The 18385-nt window shown below is 49.6% G+C and overlaps 1 protein-coding gene across 1 annotated transcript in view; it reads right to left on the reverse strand.

The window, feature by feature from the left end:
* Positions 1-5269: 5269 nt before the first annotated feature.
* The window catches only part of HS6ST2 (heparan sulfate 6-O-sulfotransferase 2), a 132160-nt gene continuing 119044 nt past the window's right edge, over positions 5270-18385 (reverse strand). The window contains exon 2 of the mRNA XM_075053794.1: positions 5270-8213. Coding sequence (XP_074909895.1) covers positions 7511-8213 — 703 coding nt within the window. The 3' untranslated portion in view covers positions 5270-7510. The remainder of the gene's footprint in view (positions 8214-18385) is intronic.

Consider the following 18385-nt stretch of genomic DNA (forward strand, 5'->3'; position numbering starts at 1 on the left):
CGAGCAATTAGCCTGTCTTCATCCGAGGGGCGGACAATGTGTTTTTCTACTGAATCAAAATAAATACATGCCCATAAAAAACCTCTAAGGATTACAACAAACACGGCAATGGCAGCAGCAAATGCACTGCCCAGCAGCAGCACAGGTTACCCCCCCAGCATCACCATACCCACAGCACTGGGAACAGGGGGAAGGGGAGCTTCTAACACTGGCCTTCCACCCAAGCAGCAGGAGTTCTTCCAGGTGTGGCAGCTCTCCAGAGAACACAAAAATCCCAGTAATGACTGTAAATCTGTGGCTGGTCTCTGCAAACAGCTCGGGGGGGGGGCATAACCGTGGGGCACACTGGGCACCAGTGGCACACGGGGACAATCAGTATGTGGTAGCTTCTACCCACTGGCACCACGGGCATCCCAACCCCGACACGCAGCCAGCTTGATACGCAGCCAGCGCGCCCCAGCCGTGCCGGCGGATTCCCCGGATCACGGGGGCTCAGCTGGGATGTGCATCGCAGCACCTTCCCTGCAGGGAAGATTTTGGTTCTTTGTCTATTTACAGCCTCATAAAACCACAAAGCTGCCCAACGGGAGCGGAGGTCCCTGCCCGGCTCAGACTGTGAGACGTGGGCAACCGCCAGCTACCGCCGGGCTGGCTGCAACGCTCCCGAGAGCGGCACACCGCAGGGGGGTTTCGCCCCGCCGCTGTTGGGGATGCGAGTCGGTGGCACGGGCCGGTGCATGGCTGCGCATTACAGCGACCGCATGGGCCGCTGCCGCCTGCCGGAGCCGAGAAGCTGCAGCAAATCCCTGCTGCCACGGTGAGCGTCGGCACAATGCTGCAACAGCAAAAGGCGCGCTGGTTTTGGGTTTGTGCGGCGCTCGGCGAAGGGGACGTCTGTTTAGGAGGTAGGGGCTCCGCAGGGATCCGGATTCCTCCCAGTCTTGCTGATTTATTTTTGAAAGGCATCTAAAAGTGACATATGAAATTCAGGTCTGCAAAACAGTACTGCTCAAAGCGTGGGGACAGATCATCTTCCCGATGGGTGCTTTTTTACAAGGGTCCTGCTGCTCAGAGGTGCTGAGGACCCCTGCCCAGCTGAGGTTTCTCACCCAGTCACATAACCATTTTCTGCACCCCTTTACCCCAAAACCCCTGCCATGGGGCTCACCAGCCACACGTAGAGCAGAGCACATCTGCACAACCGCAGATGCTCCAGGAGGGACAGGCTGGTCCCAGAGCCCCATGCCCGATGCATCCCACACCCGATGCACCCCATGCCCCCAGCTCCGCAGCAGAATCTCCCCAGAGCATCCCCGCCGGGTGCCGCGGCCGGCTGGGCTCTCACCCAGGCAGGAGCCGGTCTGGACCACCGGACAGTCGCAGCCTGAGAGGACGAGCCCCTGCCCTGTAGTGCGTTAATAGGGGATTGACTTCAAAGTGCTGGAGCAGCTGATGCTGCTGAGGGTGCTGCAGCCATTCAGACAGCTTTATTCATTAGTAATTAGGCAGGCGTTGTCTGGCATCTAGATTAATCCCACTTTTAATTATTTTGAAACTGTGTGAGATTTCCCAGGCATTAAAGATTATGTACGCGCTTGCTGATTCCACAGCAATTATTATAATGTAATGATGTCTATTAATATGCTTCCCAGCTTGCCATGCCCAGAGGGGAAATTCCCAGTTTCCCCCTGCGGAGCACGCATCTCCCGTGCGGCATAACCCCTATTCACCTGCTTATATTGCGCGAAATAATACTTTCCATGTGCTTCACCTAGTATTAATAACACCACAGAGCTGTTGCTATACCGAGCACCAGGCATTGATTGCAAAGGGGGAGAGAGACCCCTCGAGGCTCCGCATCCCCTCGCAGCCACAGAGCAGCAGCTCCTGCTGCGGGGACAGGAGCAGAGACCCCGCTGGAAAAGCCAGAGCATCCTTCCTTCCCTGGGAAACTGCTCCAGGGCTCACACCCAGCTGCAGCCCACCCCAAAAAAGCAGCTTATATTTGTAGGGCTTTTTGAAAGGAAAAGGTCACAACATTTCCATCCTGGGTCAGGCTAAACCATTTGACCTGAAATCAAAGGTTTAATTCAGCTCGTGGATCATTCGAACTCATTACAGATAGCCTTTACAATTTTAAAGCAAATTCAAAGAGGAACAATAATGGAAGTGTGCGCTGAGAACCTCAAAACAGAGAGCTGTTCTGAAATCTCACCTTTCATTTGGCCTAAATATCCCTTGAACTCATCCCTTTTCACTATAGGTCTCCTCATTCCCAAACTTCATTTACCGGAAAATTTACCGTTCACTGTCAAAATGACTGTGTGCCACTGGCCACCAAATTTATGCTGTGGAGCTGAGACCTCATTAGCAGAACAAGGGCTCGAGTGAATGGTGTGCCAGGAGTCGTTTGCAGCCCTCTGTCCATGAATGCCCATCAGAAAATACATATATTTGACATAAACCTCTGTAGTTTATATAGTTTACACAGTTTATGTAGTTTATATTGTTTATGTAGAGGTTTATGTCAACAACTGCTTGTGAACATCTTTCAAGTGAAAATCTTATTTGCAGTCGTAAGAGGGAAGATACAAATTCAAAAAGCTGAGAATACCAAAAGGTGGCAGTCGTCCTGAAAATGAACACTCAGCCCTCACTATAAATATTTTGATTGCTTTGCATATATATTGTTTCAGCATCTCATTGCTCCCCAAACAAAAAGTGATATAACCTCACCTGCCTGGCCTAATGCATCCTCGCAGAGCTAAACTGCATGACAAAGCTTGCGGGTAGAGACTACGGGTAATTTGGCTGATAGATCCTCTGGAAGCATAGAGCCAAATTCGATTTCAGGTCTAAACTCGTCACTCCGTCTCTAGAGATAGCAGAGCAGTGATATTAGCATGATGGCAATGCAGTTGACTCTGAACTCAAGAAATGGATTAAATGAAATTACACTCTTCCCTGATGAGGCTGGCGGAACAGGGAGATTGCTTTAGGAAATCCAGAATTTAATTTCATAGGTAAGAGTTCAGATGTTGTGCTATTTGCTCAGGAAGGTTTTGTGCAGGCTGTTCCTCCCCGCCGCGCAGGAGCCGCAGCTGGCAGCGGGCTGGGAAGGACAGACGGTGCCGGCTGCCTCCAGAGCCCGGATCCCACCTTTGTTCGGAACACCACTTGGTTTGTCATTGCTCCGTCCCCCTCTCTCCTCGGCGGCAGGAGATCCCAAGTCCCCCGTCTCAGCGCATCCCCGTTCCCAATGCGGTGGGAAGGACCCTCCGCTCTTCCCCTCCCACGTGCTGCCACGCCAGCAGGGTCCAGCAATAACCAAACCATCCCCAGCTCCACCCACACGCTTTAGACACAGGGATATTTTTGGTGAGTGAAAGATTTAAATCTATCACCTGCTTGGAAAATACTTCTGCTGCAGAAGACGTCTCCGTAAAGATGAGCCCTCTACGTGGAGCTGCTCTTTGTGCCTCCCTGGGAGCGTGCAGGCCAGCCTGGCAGCCTGGGTCTGCAGCTGAAGGTTTGCGTTAGTTTGACAGGTTCCCTCAATTATCTGGTATTTCTGGCTGAAATTTAAGAGAGGAGACGTATCAGGTTTTCTTCTCCCTTCCTCAGTGATTTCAGGAGCTGAAACAGCAATCGCACTGGTATCTGTCAGGTCTTCTTCACGGCTCTGATCGTTTTGGATAACACGCAAATTTTAAAAATTACATGAAAAAGCCCGTTCATTTTTACTCAAAAATGACACAATTGGAAGCAAACATACATTACAGGACACTAAAATATATCACATGTTATATAAAGATGTTGCAAAGTTCATTCACAGAAATCAGCTGAGCAGTTCACTTCCAACAACCCTTATGTACCAGGTAGCCTTTAGGGAAGTTTTAGTCCCAAACTATTAGCCCCAAATATGGCATTTTGCAAGGCCACACAGGTTTCACAGCTATCAACTTTCCAATCTTTCAGAGGGCAAAATGAACCAACCTATTCCCTTTTATGTGACATATTAGCGCTACACATCTCCATCTCCAAAGCAGCCCTCAGCTCCACACCAACTGCCCCGGGCTGATGCTGGCAGCACCGGTGTTGCTGACATCCCTGTCTGGTGGAAACTTAAGCGGTATCTCTGTGTTCAGAAGAGTTTTCTTAACGTGCGTCCCAGCTTTGCAAAACTTACCAGAAGGTTTGAGTGCTACTTGATTCACTGCTGTAGCTCCTCAGCTTTTGAAGTTTGACTGTCCGAGCACATCCCCGCCTCCTCTGTCCTTCCTCTCCTGCAGCTGAAGTTTTCTCAACTGTCAAAGTACTCCTCTCAAAAGGCAACCCCAGTTGCTTTTACACCAGACTTCACTACTGGGTGCTTTTTCAGTTGCAGGGAAGCATCTTGCACGACCTCTATCCCATTAACAACTCCACTGGCAGCTTTTCCAGTTCACTCATAGACCCATATATAAAGCCACGTCAGTCAAATGCAGATGCGCTGGCAGATCCCTCCATTCCCTGATCCCCATGGCTCAAAAAGCCTCGCAGAGGTAAGATGCCCCCGCAGGTACTCGCAAGGGGAAGGGCACCTCCGTCCTCACAGGGGAATCTGACCAGGTTAAGGCAAGGTCTCCTATGGGTACCTTTGGGTCTACTGCCCCGCTGCAAGTCCTGCAAGTCTGCTGATCTTTTATAGTCACCAGGAAAAAAACCACCGCCATCCAAACTGTAAAAAAGCATCTTTCCTAGTCAATCTGGGGCATTATGCTCAATTCATTCTCATCTGCTTTTGCATCTAAGTCTGGTTTAGCTTCTTTGTGTTTTAAAATGTCCCAGGAAGGGATACAGCGAGACGCACTGGAAGTCACTGGCTAGGCAGCATCCTCCAGAGCCAGCTGGAGCAAAAGTGGAGGGTATCATGTAATGAAAAAAAAAAACCACCCAAAAAACGCATACACACACACACGTATGTGCACACAGAAAAAAGCCCTTAATGCTGCAGACCTCATATTTAAAATCACCAGAAACCACAGCTTGTGTTTCTGAGGAGTGCTCAGAAAAGCAATCAAAACCTCTGCAGTAACTCCTAAACCAGAGGAAGTCCAAAGTGGCTTTGCCCTTGAAAGCTGTAGTTTAAAAACACTTTGGAAAAGCCATGATTTTAAACTCATATACTTGCCTGTCAACTGCTATTTCATTCATGTTGAAATTACTGTTCATTCTGAACTGTGCAATTCCCAACACATTGTCAGATGAAGAAATAATCACATGAAAATCAGAAGACTGTAGTTAAATTTTATTTATCAGTTCTATTGTTAAATTACACAATCAAAGTCAGTGGATTGGCCTGTAAATCTACACAATAAGACAGCGTCTACAGTGGAAATCAGTAGAATTTGATATGGTTATGACAAAATGGTATCCTTATATTCGTACATCCCCTATATACAATAAACAGTATACACAAAGAAAATGCAACTAGTCTCTGTAAACCATGCACACCACAGCATAAAAACAAAATGCACCTTCTGCAACAGGCCCTCCAGCTTGCCCACAGTTAAGTCCTGTTTACAGCAGTGCCTTTCAGTTTTAACAGCGAATTATTTTCCCCCGTAAAAACCAAAATACAACTAAGACATCATATTGGCAACTGCAGTTCTCATTAAAAAGAAAAATAAATTGCTGTACATGAAGTTATTCTCTTTTCCAAGCTGCTAATGCAGGGTATTGGTTTGCTGCTGCTTTGCTCTCTGCTTGCTCCCGGCAGTATTGCTGCCCCCCGGGTTGCAATACAACATGAGATGTAAAACAACTTTCAGATAACTTAGGCGTGGAGCCATAAGATGGTTTTAAAGCCTTCTGCCTTGTTTTATGCCCCCCTGCCCTCTCGGTGTACAGAATATCACAGGTGAAAGGCAATAGTGCAAGTGAGCCTTGTAAGCATTGTGTACCTCGGGACAGAGCGCCCTTTTTGGGTGCCTCCGTCACCGCGCACCCACACCGAGATCGCCACTTAGGGCCAAGCTCGGGAGCGTTGCAGGCTACATACAAAATTTCTGAACTTGCTGAATGTCTAGCCCAAGCCTTGCAGAGGTTTTTAATTTTTTTTTTTTTTTTTTTTTTTTGCATAGAGATTTATAGGAGCCCCTGGCACCTCCTGCCCCATCTCCTCTCGCCGTCAGTCTCGGTGAGGCCGAAGGGCTGTGGGTGAGCCCGGTCCAGCTCCAGCTCCGCACCCTGCGCCCCAGCAGAGCCTGCTCGGGAGCGGGCTGCTGCATCCCCGTGCACCATGCAACCTTCTCATCCTGTATAACTATGGCTATGGTAAAATTGGTTTCCGTCATTTTTAGTCATCGCTCATCCGTCATCGCTAAGAAGGGCTCAAGAGCATGGGAAAAAAAACAACCCTGTTCTTATCTGGTGTAGCAAAGATTTACTGGAAGTAAATCCTAATTCAAGTGTAAATCTACTTCTTCCATTGAGCAATCTCTTTGTAATATTGCTGGGATTAGAGAGTTTTATGACTTTTTAAAGACACTACACAAATATCCGCAACATAATTTCATCTAGTTTATACCACCAATTATTAAGGAATGATAAATTCAGCATTATGTATTCTAATGGGTAAGAAAGACTTAAAATTAGACACTGTCACAGGACTATAATTTGGAAAAGGCTTTATGAAACATGAAGATGTGCTGTAACTTTTCCAGAATGGTTAAAATCATACTGCCCTGAAAAATTCTGGAAACAGTGTCTATAACATTGGCATTGAGTTCAGAAAAGTACGTATGTCTTTTTTTTTTTTCTTTTTTTTTAATATGAGATAGACCAAGCTTAAAACTCTAAACAGCAGTAGGTAGAAAAAGTTTAAAATTTTAAATATTTATATAACTAGAGAAATTACTTCTATTCCTTTTAAAAGCCAATATTATACATAAAACTAGTCAATATTTTTTCTAGACCTTTATTGTTCCCTTCATCGTCCATTCATTAACTTGGTAAATACCATAAGCAGTTGGTGCCCTTGAAAACGTATAATTAAAATAAAATTAAGATAAAATCAAAGGGAAAAGGTTTTGCTCATACACTGTATTGTGAGAGTATGCTAAATGCTCATTATTAGGAAATGAGTTTGCTTCCCAGATAGATTTCAGCCGAGCATCATAAACATTTTCCAGCATCCCATTTTGTACTCATAACTAATTTACGGATTTTTTTTTTCTTTTCTTTTAAATAAACGTCCAAGCAACCATTTCCGATGAGCCTACTTGGCTCCCGTATTTCATAAATAATCCAACAAACCTAAAAAGGACAATTTAATTACACGCTAAGATTAAGCGTTCCACGTACAGTACAACATTTACTGCAAAGGCAACTGCAAAGGCAACATTTTAACCTCTTTTTGCTTCAAACCCTTGAGAAGCGTGATTTGTTTGGGCTGCTCCGGCGTCTCCGATTCGCGGGTGGGGTTGGGTTCTGCTCCGGTTTTTGGTGTCGGGCGAGCCGCCCCGCACTACCGCCGCCACCGCTCCACGTTCCCTATGTAGTCAGTGCTGGAGCTGTTCTCCCCCTGCTCTCTCAGGCGCGCTTGCTTCGCCCTCAGGATCTTGCGCTGCTCCTGGCGTTTCCGCCGCGCCTCCTGGTGCTCCTTCTGCCGCATGTACTGGTACCGCTGCAAAAACAGGTCTTTTGCATAATCGTACAACTCCATGTCTAAAAAATTGAGGGCCTCGATGCGCTGCTGAGTCTGCTCGTCTATCTCCACGCTGGAGGCCCTTGTGCTATTGTACTGCGTGAACGGCGAGATGAAGTTCATGTTGAAAGTCTTCTCGAAGAGATACTGAGTCTTACGCTGAAACTCGGTCAGGCCGAAGAAGGCCATGCGCTTCAGGTTCTCCTTGGCACTGTCCAGCAGAACCTTGTTTCTCTGCTCCTCGGGCATGACCGACAGGTTGTAGCATCCCACCAGGCTGAGGTCGGAGAGCATGCGGACCTGGCGGTTGTTGGCGAGGTTGTAGGGGCAATCCATGAACTCCTGCAGGGAACAGCCCGACCAGTCGTCCCCCGTGTAGCAGCTGGGCAGCTCCTCGGTGGTGGGGGACCGGCCGTCGCAGACGTGCAGGGACGCCTTCCACGTCGCTCCTCGCTGGACGTGGCGCCATTCGCTCAGGTAGCGGGAGACGGGGTCACGCAGGATGGTGATGTAGTAGAAATTCCTGCCAAGGGGAGAGGAAGGCAGAGCGTTTAGTCCCAAGTGCCTCCAGCACACGGCGCATTAACGTTCGAAATCGATAGAAACTTGGAGATGCGCGAAGAGGCTTTCAGGAGCCCTGCCGCAGAGCGCTCCTCTGAGCGCTCACCTCTGCAGGGTGAAGGGTGGCTGAACAAACTGCCCGGGGGGAGCGGGAAGGGTTGTATCTACCTGCACACGTCCGTCTCTGCTTAGTGGGTTTTGCCTCGACAGAGGCAGAAGGGAACCCAAGATTCCCCTCTGTGCTGGGCTGCCCACGGGGCAACGTGCTCCTGCTGGGTGCCTCAACTGGTGCTCACCCCAGACCTCGGGGGAATAATCAAAATATCTCCCAGGATGTAAGCCCCAACCCGAGCAGGGCACAGGTAGCACTGGCTTTTTTAGTCTCCTTGTACAACAGAGCTGCACTGACAAGTTTATGTAGGCTGCAAAAAGCTGCTCGTGCTACTTGTCCCGATGAGCAGCCGTGGGTCTCAGCTGCATGAGCCCCTGAGCAGCGCTACACCTACGAGGAAGACATTTCCTTTCGCAGGCCGGATAGACGGGATGTGCCCAGAAGCCCCAACCCACTTGCACTGAAATAAGGATCTCAGAAAAGCCCATGCAAATCTCGTTTTATCCTCCTGCCTTTGCCTGATACAGGACTGCAACGATGAGAGAGGAGAGATAAGTGAATAACGGGAAGTTAAAGGATGCATTACACCGTTCGGTAAGAGAAAACATTTCCAAGGGGGGTGCTGACTTTGGCTTGGAGCTACAGGACAGTGGCACACACGGGGGACATGCTGCTGCAGGGAACTCCGTCAGGCTGCCAGCTGGAAATGCTGCAAGCTCAACCTTACATATGTTATTAAGAGATCACTCGCACATTAACATCCACCATCAAACACCATGTTGTCCACCGTCGGCAGCCCGAAGCCATACACACCAAGCTCTTCGCACCTCCTGTAATATGACCACAGCCTCAGCGATAATGCCGGCGGTATGCCGTCAGGATACCAGCCTTCTGCTTAAGTAAATGGCATTAAAGTAGCTCAATAAGCTAATTGTCCTGCCAGGGAAGACCGCTCCTCCAGGACGAGGACACCGAGGAGCGTGTGCCCGGGAGCCCCGAGCCCCCCGGGGTGTGATCGCCATGTCCTTGGTGCTGCGTAAGGAGGAGAAGGGACATTCATTTGCTTTCCCTAGTGGCATCACGACTGGCCAATCTTTTGTTCCCTATCGTTCCCTTCGTCAGAAAAGCCACTAGATGTCAATGTTTTACAGCAAATTGTCTCTGGGTGGACTGAAAAGTGAATCACAAGCACCAAAAGCATCCAACAGCACAGGGGAAAGGGAACTGGGAGAGTCACCATTCCTCTTCCCACTTAGAGCATCCACGCTCATAAATAATTAAATAAGCAGAAAGTACAATAAACTTGCAAAACCAAATAAGGCCAAGGAGCCCAGTACAGCATCAGCGGCCGGACACAATGGCACCCGACAGTCGGAGAGCCGCCATCAGCACTATTGCCATCCCCACCCCACTCACCCTGGTGCTGCTCCCTGGCTCCGAGGGCTTTGGCCGCGGGTTCACACAGGTGAAGGAGGCCAGAGCCCCCGCCACGACCCCGAGGAAGGTACTTTTCTCCAAAACAGGGTCATTAAATGATTTTACCGTGAGAGCTGGAGTTAAGAGGGAGCAAGGATGAAGGCGACTTTCACGTCGCGCACCCGGAGCGGCAGCCACCGACCTCACGTTGTCCCTTGCAAAGATGGGAAGAGTTTCACTCTCTGTCGTCTCAGCAAGTCTCTGGCAGTGCTGGAGAACCCAGCAGGGCAAAGGGCTTTCCATGAGCACCGTCACCCCGACGGACCTGCGCTGACCCTGGTACACCAGGCCTCCTTTGATACAGCAATGACACAGCCTCGTGAGGGTCCCCGACATGGGGAAACGGAGCATCTCCGGGGCAAAACCAAGCCCCTTCTTTAATTCCTGCCGGGACTCCTCACCCTTGGATCTAGTTTATTTGCACTAAAATAATGACCTGACCCTCAAGCAATAACAAGTTAGTGCCATATAGCACTAACCTCTACGCTAACTATAGCGACTAACATATAGCCATCAAACCTCTGATGACAGAGGAGGCAAAAGCAAAGCTCTGCTTACCCCAGAGCACCTTGTACGACCTGGCCCATCAACAGTTCGGCAAGGCTTGGGGGGGAGCGAGGTGCAGGCACAGGGGTGCTGCCGGCTAAGGGAGAAGGCCAACAAAACTGTATGCTCTAAGGTCATCACGGCAATCAATGGGGAGTTAATGCAAGAAGGGAAACAAATCCTGAGCCAAGATCGATACAGCGAGCATTTTATCATAGCTCAAACTCTTCAGCCACTCTCCCTCTGTGCTCTTTGGTCACAGGCAGTGACAAAGTGCCTCCCTTGGCTGCTGTTGTAAAAACAAAAGAATGAATAAAAACTTGTATGTTGGCAGAAGAAACTGTGTCATAATGGATCCCCATCACCCCAGGTGGCCAGCGGCCTCATCCAGTGAGATATCTCCATCAGCGCCCATCGGAGGAAAACGCTGCAGTCGAGGGAGACCAGGGAGTGGAGGCTGAGTAAGGATGCTCACTGGACTCTGCAGTGAGCGTGGAGGTGTCTGGGCTCCCTCCAGCACCCCACGCTCAGGAAGCCAGGCCATCGGCAGGGATGCTTATAGGATGCCCCAGACCGAGCCCATATCCTACCCAGCTTGAGCGCAGCTCCCTGCAAACAGGCTCAGCGCTGTTATTTACATCATGTCGTTATTTACCAGATGAATCCTGCTTTCAAGACATGGCTTACAGAGAGATGCTTTGTCAGCTGCTGGGCCAATATCAGCTATTTTGTGCATTTCTGCCCTTCTTAAGTTTCCCTGTTAAAATTCTACTGAAAAAGGCACCATCCCTTTTGGGAACACCAGCTTTTGGGTTTGCCCCAAGCCACTCTCAAGCATGTTAGAAATCATGGCAGCTCTGGAAAAGCAGCCACGCTGCTCTGCGTTTATCTGAACTGAGCTTCAAAAAGTCACAAAAGCTTTAATGTATCGTCAAGTCAGAGCTGTGCCAGAGATGGATTCGGCCATCAGCGCTTAGCGCATCCTTCTGCTGCAACTGGGAGGAAGACTCAAAGCTTTTCAATTATTTTTAGCTCTGTACGTAACAGCTTGTTCTTTCTGCTGTCTTAACAAGGGGGTGTTGAGCTCTTGCCCATTCCTTGAAGCTTGTGCTTCGGAGCCCGAGACAACACATTTGCAGGTAGAGCTCAAACTTTACTGTGAATCATCCCTCTGACTTAAAGAGCTGCACTCATCAGAAACACAGATTTTCTGATAAAGTTGAGCTGGATGCCTATGAAGCAGAGAACAAAAGGTGCTTGTGAGCAACTCAAAAAGTAGGTTGACCCTGGAGCCATCAGGAATGCGAGATGGTGTGACAGTCACTTGCTCGTGCTATCTCCCTGCACACAGCTATTCCCCGAGGAACGCGGGGACCAAACAGTCCCACGAGGTTGAGTGTGTCCCCCATGCTGCACCACCCGCTCTGCTTATCACATCACTGCAAGGTTGAAGCCACAGTGGTTTTGGGAGCCGTGAATTATTTGTGCATGATCCATTACCGCAGAGTTGCTCAGGAAAGGTCAGAAGCTCCCCTCAGACAAACGCCCAGCTAATGGCTCGCATCGTCTGCCAGGGTGTGAAAGCTGGGCTTTCTTGGTGCTTTGACGCTTCTACCCATGGGTGGGACAAGGAAAACAGGAAAGTGGCGCAGACAGGCAGGCTGATGTGCTGGAAGGCAGGGATGGAGAGAGGAGGGATGTGCTCGGCCTCCCCACAGCCGCAGCCATGCCAGCCCTCCAGCTGCATCCTCCTGGCACGCCAGCTGCCACACCGTCCTGGCACCACTGCAGTGCCAGGAAAGCCACGTTTCACCCATGGGCTGGAACTGCAGCTCCCTCCAGCTGACCCAGCACGGGCACCATCTCTGGGGCAGTGGTGCTGCCACGCCAATGCCCCGTGGCTGGTACCAGAGCACTTTAATGACCTACATGGTCATGAAGATGCTCTATCCTCTTCCTCCTGCACAAGCATCCCACAGACCCCCCACCCGGGAGCAACGCATGCTGGCTTGGGGGGACAGTGCAAGCCCCTGCCTGACGTTGTTGCTATGACATGACGTTTGCTAAGATAAAATGTTTTTGGTTGAGAGGGACCAAGAAACACATGCTGTCAGTGGATGGACCTGCTTTCAGCTGTCTGGTTCCTCGGCCCACAGCAGCCCCCTCTCTCCTTCCTGCACAGCGCCTGGAGAAAATACGAAGCAAACTGAAGCCTCAAAGACCTCTGTGAATTTCTCTGAGGGGTTTATTGAGACTGAGCCATCTGCTCACTTTGAAGGATAATTCTGTGGTCACATAGCGCATCTGTGCCAGCCCCTTCCCCACCTCTGCCCAGCACAGGCACTGAATGAGAGTCCTTTTTTCCAATCTAATGATTTTTTTTAAAAGCATCCCTGTAGCAAGCTTCTAAAAGCAACATTAAAGAGAAAAAAATAAATTGAAGTCAAAGTGAGGAGGTGTGAAACCCCAGGGGATGACAGCACTGAGTAAAGCCAGAGACTTCAGAGCCCGGAGAAGCTGCCAGGGAAGGGATACGCAGCTACCCACGCCGCGGTGCTCAGGAAGCTCATCGCGCGTGGAGCTGCTCTGCTGAAACGAGGTGAGGAAGGGGGGACTTTGCTTTAGCAGCAAAATGGCCCAGAACCTCCCCAAGTAAGAGTACAGCTCATCCCAACCCAACTGCCCCGGCTGTGCAAAGCAGGACTGCAAAGCAGCAGCAACCCAGGCGATGCAGAGAGAAAGGGTTACGGCCAAACCTGTGGACGGAGCGCGTGGCTCTAAGCAACTGCTGGGGGGTCCAAACGGGAACCATTTCCATGACAAGCACAACCAGGGCTGGCTTCAGGTCGGCGTGTCTGAGCCCCTTCGGGTTAAAACTCCCGCTGGTGCCAAGGCCGATTGATCCCTGCCCCAGGACAGAGGCTGCCACGCTGGTTAATTGCTCGTTGAGGTAGAGGAAGGCTGGAGGTCAGACGCTGGCAGCTGCCATGCCTTCAGCCTGGAAACCTGAGCCTGGCTTGATGGAGCTATGAGGTAAGGAGCTGGAGAGGGGAGCTGAAAGCTAAACATCCACTCACCATTACATCCATTAGCGTATGGATCAGTAGGTGAGGGACTGAGTGACCTTTTCCCATTTCTGCTGAGAAATGAGGCTGTAGCAAGAAGGGCTTTGTAGGCTACAGAGGGTGAGAAACCTACAGCCTAAGCAAAGGGAGCACTGCAGCCTCGGGAACATCCCGACCTCCCCCCCAGACTGTGCCCCGGGGGCAAACTAACCCAGGAAAACACAGCTTTAGCACAGGGCTGAGGAAGCAGAGCTATGATTTCCAGGGAACCTACTGGGGCAGTCCCATTTGCCCAGCAAAACTAAGGCTACCCTTTAAGCAGGCTCAGGCATACCAGTTTGTATCTAGGTCAAGCTCATCCAGATGGCAAGCCTGGCTAGGATGGTTTGGAGTCACAGACGGACTTGTGCAGTGAATGGGAGGCAATTTTATACAAGTGTCTCCATCTCTTTGGGTGGAGATGGGGGAGGACAGGAAATAAGGAATGTTTCCTATTCTGGGGGACTTTCTTCCCCAGTCCACGGACTTTGTGGTACATTAACAGGGCAGTGTGAAACCAAGTTATGCTCCAGGTGAAGAGGGACATTTTGAAAGGAAAGTTCCCTCTGAAGGGGCAGGGGCAAAGGGACAGACCAGATATGTATGTACCACATCCAGCAGAAAAGCAAATAAGATGAACTAAACCCCTGCAGCAGAGATTCTGCATATGATGCAAAGGATTAAGGACTGAGCTACTGAAAAAAGAAAAATAATCATAGGGTTGGTGCTTCGGCACCAGAAACAATGCACAATCACCAGAACTGGCGAGCAGCACAAGGACGATCAGTGTTCTTCCCACCCTCCCCATAAACCGCTCATGCCACTGAATAAAAATCCACAGAGCTCATTTATAAAAAAGTGGTCACATACTCATTCTTTTAAAAGCTGAGTAGTTTAGGGGTTTTTTTTGACAGCAACTCCTCTCACACAGCTCATCCGACCAGAGGAAGATGCCCCTACACAGTGGCCCCATGCACGGGTGGGAGATCCCATCCCCTTCTCCGCCGCCGCTCCCAGCAGTGAACTGAAACTCTGCCGCAGGCAGGCTCCTGCGCTCCTCCCTCGCCCCGCGCCGCTCACGATACGTCTCCGCTCGGGATAATTTGACAGCAAAGTCATGGACAATGATGGAAGGTCAGGAACGTGAACGGTGCGAGTCTCACATTTCTTGCTCTGCTCTTAGAAACCCTCCCTGCGCAGCTCTGAAGCTGCTGATGGATTTTAACCTTCGGCAGAAGGTCTCCCTACCGATCAATCATGCCCACCATGTCTCTACAAGAAGTCAAACTCAATTACACCACGCCAGGCGCCGGGAGTGCTTTGCTCCCAGTAGGTGAGGTTAATTCCCATCAAGAGTGGCCCACTGAGAATTTGATTTGCTAATACCGCAAATTGTTCCTCCAAGAGAAATACCCCTGCTGCCTTGTTTGTTGGAGGCAGGCATCTGTTTGGAGATCGCTCCGAGAGAGGCAAAATGTTCATTTAATACTGTGACTCATCCTGATTCTTAACAAACTTTCTCACCTAGAGACACAATTAAAAGGACAGGGGTGAGCACCCTGGTGACAGCCTCTCCCGCCTCAACCATGCGTGCTTGGAAACCCCCTCAAAATGGGAATACCTCTTCCCCGCTGAGAGGTGCTCCCGCAGCACAGCTCGCAGAGACGAGGCCGAAAGATTTGGCAAGCTCACCGACGCCGCGCTGGGAATCAAATGTTTGCATCTACTCCAGATCGGTCCCAGATGCTTCGCATCAGCGATGCGGATGGCAACGGCAGCAGCCGAGAAGCATCACCCGTGGGCTTCCCGCAACGCTCCTCTCTGCTCCCAGCCCTCCCGGCCCCACGAACAAGGGCAACAGCGAGCCCTTGAGCAGGAGAGGAGCAAGGGAGGCTGTCGTGCTCCCTGGGAGCTTCAGGGAGAAGATCTTACACCCAGTGTCCCACGGAGGCTGCAGGACTGCCTGATGCCCCGATGCGCAGCCCGGCTGCCCATGGCAGGTCCTCCCCTGCTGCGCTTGCAAGGAGGCGAGCGCACAACAGGGTTATCAGAGCAGGGCTGCTCTGCTTCTCCTCTCCTCTCCCCAACGGCCTCAGCACCTGCCAAGCAAACAGACCCAGGGCTGGGTCCTCCTTGCTCATACAAGACCTCTTTTCATTCAATCATTTCAATTAAACTAAACTTCCAGCTCCACCTCATCCAAAATTAGAAGTACCGCAAAATCCAGATGAACAAATGACTTCTTCCTTCAAGAAGTGAAGTATGAAGATTACGGGGAGGGAGAGAAGGAGGAGGAGGAACAAACACCGCTTTTCTCTGCAGCAGCCTGCAAAACTATGAGCATGCGGACTATATTCCTTTACTCTGGGTCTCAGGGTGGCACAGGAGAATCATGCATTAGCTCTGAACAAGGCCTGGGAGGAAAGGAGATAAGTATTTCAGAACTGTGAATTAAAGCCGTTAGCAAATGTAAATTTACATTTCCTCTAAGTAATCATTATGTTTTCACTTCTATCAGCACCCAATGAATCACAGAGATGTTTTGTCTAGAAACACTAATGGTGGGGGTAGGAAGCCAGCAGCCTACCCACAGTAACGGCAGCAGAAGAAAAGTGCCAGAGGAACCTATAAAAAGGAGCTGAATTTTTCAAGAATGGCAATTACACCAGCCCATCATTGCCCATGAAATTATCAAATAGGAAAGATCTGCAAAAAAGAAGTATTTCAGGCACAGAGGAAGGCAGTGATTTAAGATTTTGCAGCTCAAGGTACATGTTCATATACGTGCAGGCATGGCACACGCACACAAAGAAAATGAAAATAAGGCTTTAAATAAGTAAAAAATATGCAGCCTCACACATGCACACGCTCCCAGCTACCCTCACGCACAAACTAATTGTCCACAGCATTGCCTGTAGAGGGGAGAGCTGCCCTGCAGATTTGCCAGAGTGGTATTAATTTCATAATTGCCTGTATTATGAAGATCTCTGCAGGATACCCTTGCTCACAACCAATTCAGCAAGAACAGTGGCCTTTTTACTTATTTTTTTTTTTTAGCGGTGTATAAAAAGGGAAGCAAGTTTCCGTTTTTAGACTCGGCAAACAGAAGAGTGACTCAGCCGCTGGAGCCAGTCCTGAATTCACCGCCTCCCACCCCGGAGTCTGGCACGGGAAGGGGTGGCAAGGCGGGGCAGAGGGGCCCAGACCCATCCCACCCACCCAAACTATCGGGAAAAGGACTGAACTGCCCTTTGGAAACACCCACCTCCCACCACAACCTACCCAGAGCAGCAAAGCTTCCCACCTCATTAGCTTAATTATATGATAGAGGCATCTGGATGGAGGGCAGCAGTGGTGCCGAGACCCCCAAGCTGCACACGAGGTAAAACCCCAGGAAAGGAGACAGAAGGCGGCAGAGGAGCATCAACAGTGTAAGAGTGTACCATGCTTCATTCTTGCTGACGATGAGCTGCAGTTTGGGTGACGCTGGATTGGTGACACTGGCCTCGGCAGCACGCACGGTCTTGGCTTTGGAAAGCGCCTTTCTTGCTAAGGGCGATTACCCCTTACGAAACAGGATGCAGAACTGAATTTTGCCCTTAACACACGCAAGGAAAAGTCAAGGTGTGAGTGATGTCTTTTGAAAAATCAAGCTCTGAAGCCCACAGAGTACCAGGAGCACCTTCCTACTCGCGGCGCGAGGAACCATCCCTGTCCCCCAGAGCTCACGTCTCACAGAGCCGCAGCAGGCAGCATCTTCCAGGCATGGTACAGCACCTCCCCGTTCGCAGAGCTCTTACGGATTCATTAAAAAGCACGGCAGACCTCCCAAAGCGAAAAGGAGGCCACTGCAAAAGAGCTGGTGAATAACCACAGGATGTTGCTATAAATCAGATATTTACAACAGTATTTACCCTATCTAAATGCCGTCGCAGGAATTGGTTTCAACTTGTAACTGATATTTCTGCGGCGGCGAGGATAGAGGTTTGCAGAGCCTACACTCCATAAGCAGTGGTTTACAGAGAGGGAATAGTGGCAGTTTTTCATTTTCCAGAGTCCACTCACCCTTCCAAGAATCTTAATGCCTCATTGATTCATAATACAGTACATAAAGATTTCATTTTTTCCTGCACACAGTGATATATTATGGAGGCAATCTATTTTGCCACTGAAAAGTTTGCTTAGTAGAAAAATTTGGAGTTTTGACATTCAGGAAATTACAGTCATCTGTAAAGCACGATTGATATGCCAAGGCTAACATTTTCATTGCACTTATGGAGCCAGAATAACTATGCTAAAATACTTACTATAGTCTAAAAAAAAAAAATATCTCCAGGTTCTTGTTTATAAAAAGCATGTATTTAGTATTAAAGAAAAAAGCTTTATCCTTATATCCATACGTATTTTAGCTATGTCTTAAATGCACTAAGCCACATGCTCTCTGACCAGATGAAAATACTTTTAATAATTTAATAAAACCAATACTTCAGACAGCCTCTGCTGTGCCCTGAGCGTGCAAGCGGAGGGCACGAGCGGAACGCACGGCCACTCGGAGCAGCACAAAAGCAGAAACGTGAGAGAGGGGCTGCCGTGCTGAACCTGCCCGACGTTCCCCAGGGCTGCCCACGCGTGTCCTGCCACCCACCAAAGGGTGCACGTGAGGCAGAAGATTGCTGAACCCCGTGCACTTCACTTGCAAGTTTTGTTGTCAATATGATCTAGAAGCAAGAGGGTGCAGAGGGCTCCCGTCTCAGCTTGACACGTACATTTGTCTTTTTTATGAATGTATGAATGTGTATTTAGAAGTTGTGATTTATTGTATTTCCTGAGCACTCGTTGCAATTTCCTAATCGCTGCTTGAATTGTAGTAACACGCCTCCCTGCTCCTTCGTATAT

This window comes from Buteo buteo, chromosome 22, assembly GCF_964188355.1.
Source record: "Buteo buteo chromosome 22, bButBut1.hap1.1, whole genome shotgun sequence".
NCBI classification, from domain to species: domain Eukaryota; kingdom Metazoa; phylum Chordata; class Aves; order Accipitriformes; family Accipitridae; genus Buteo; species Buteo buteo.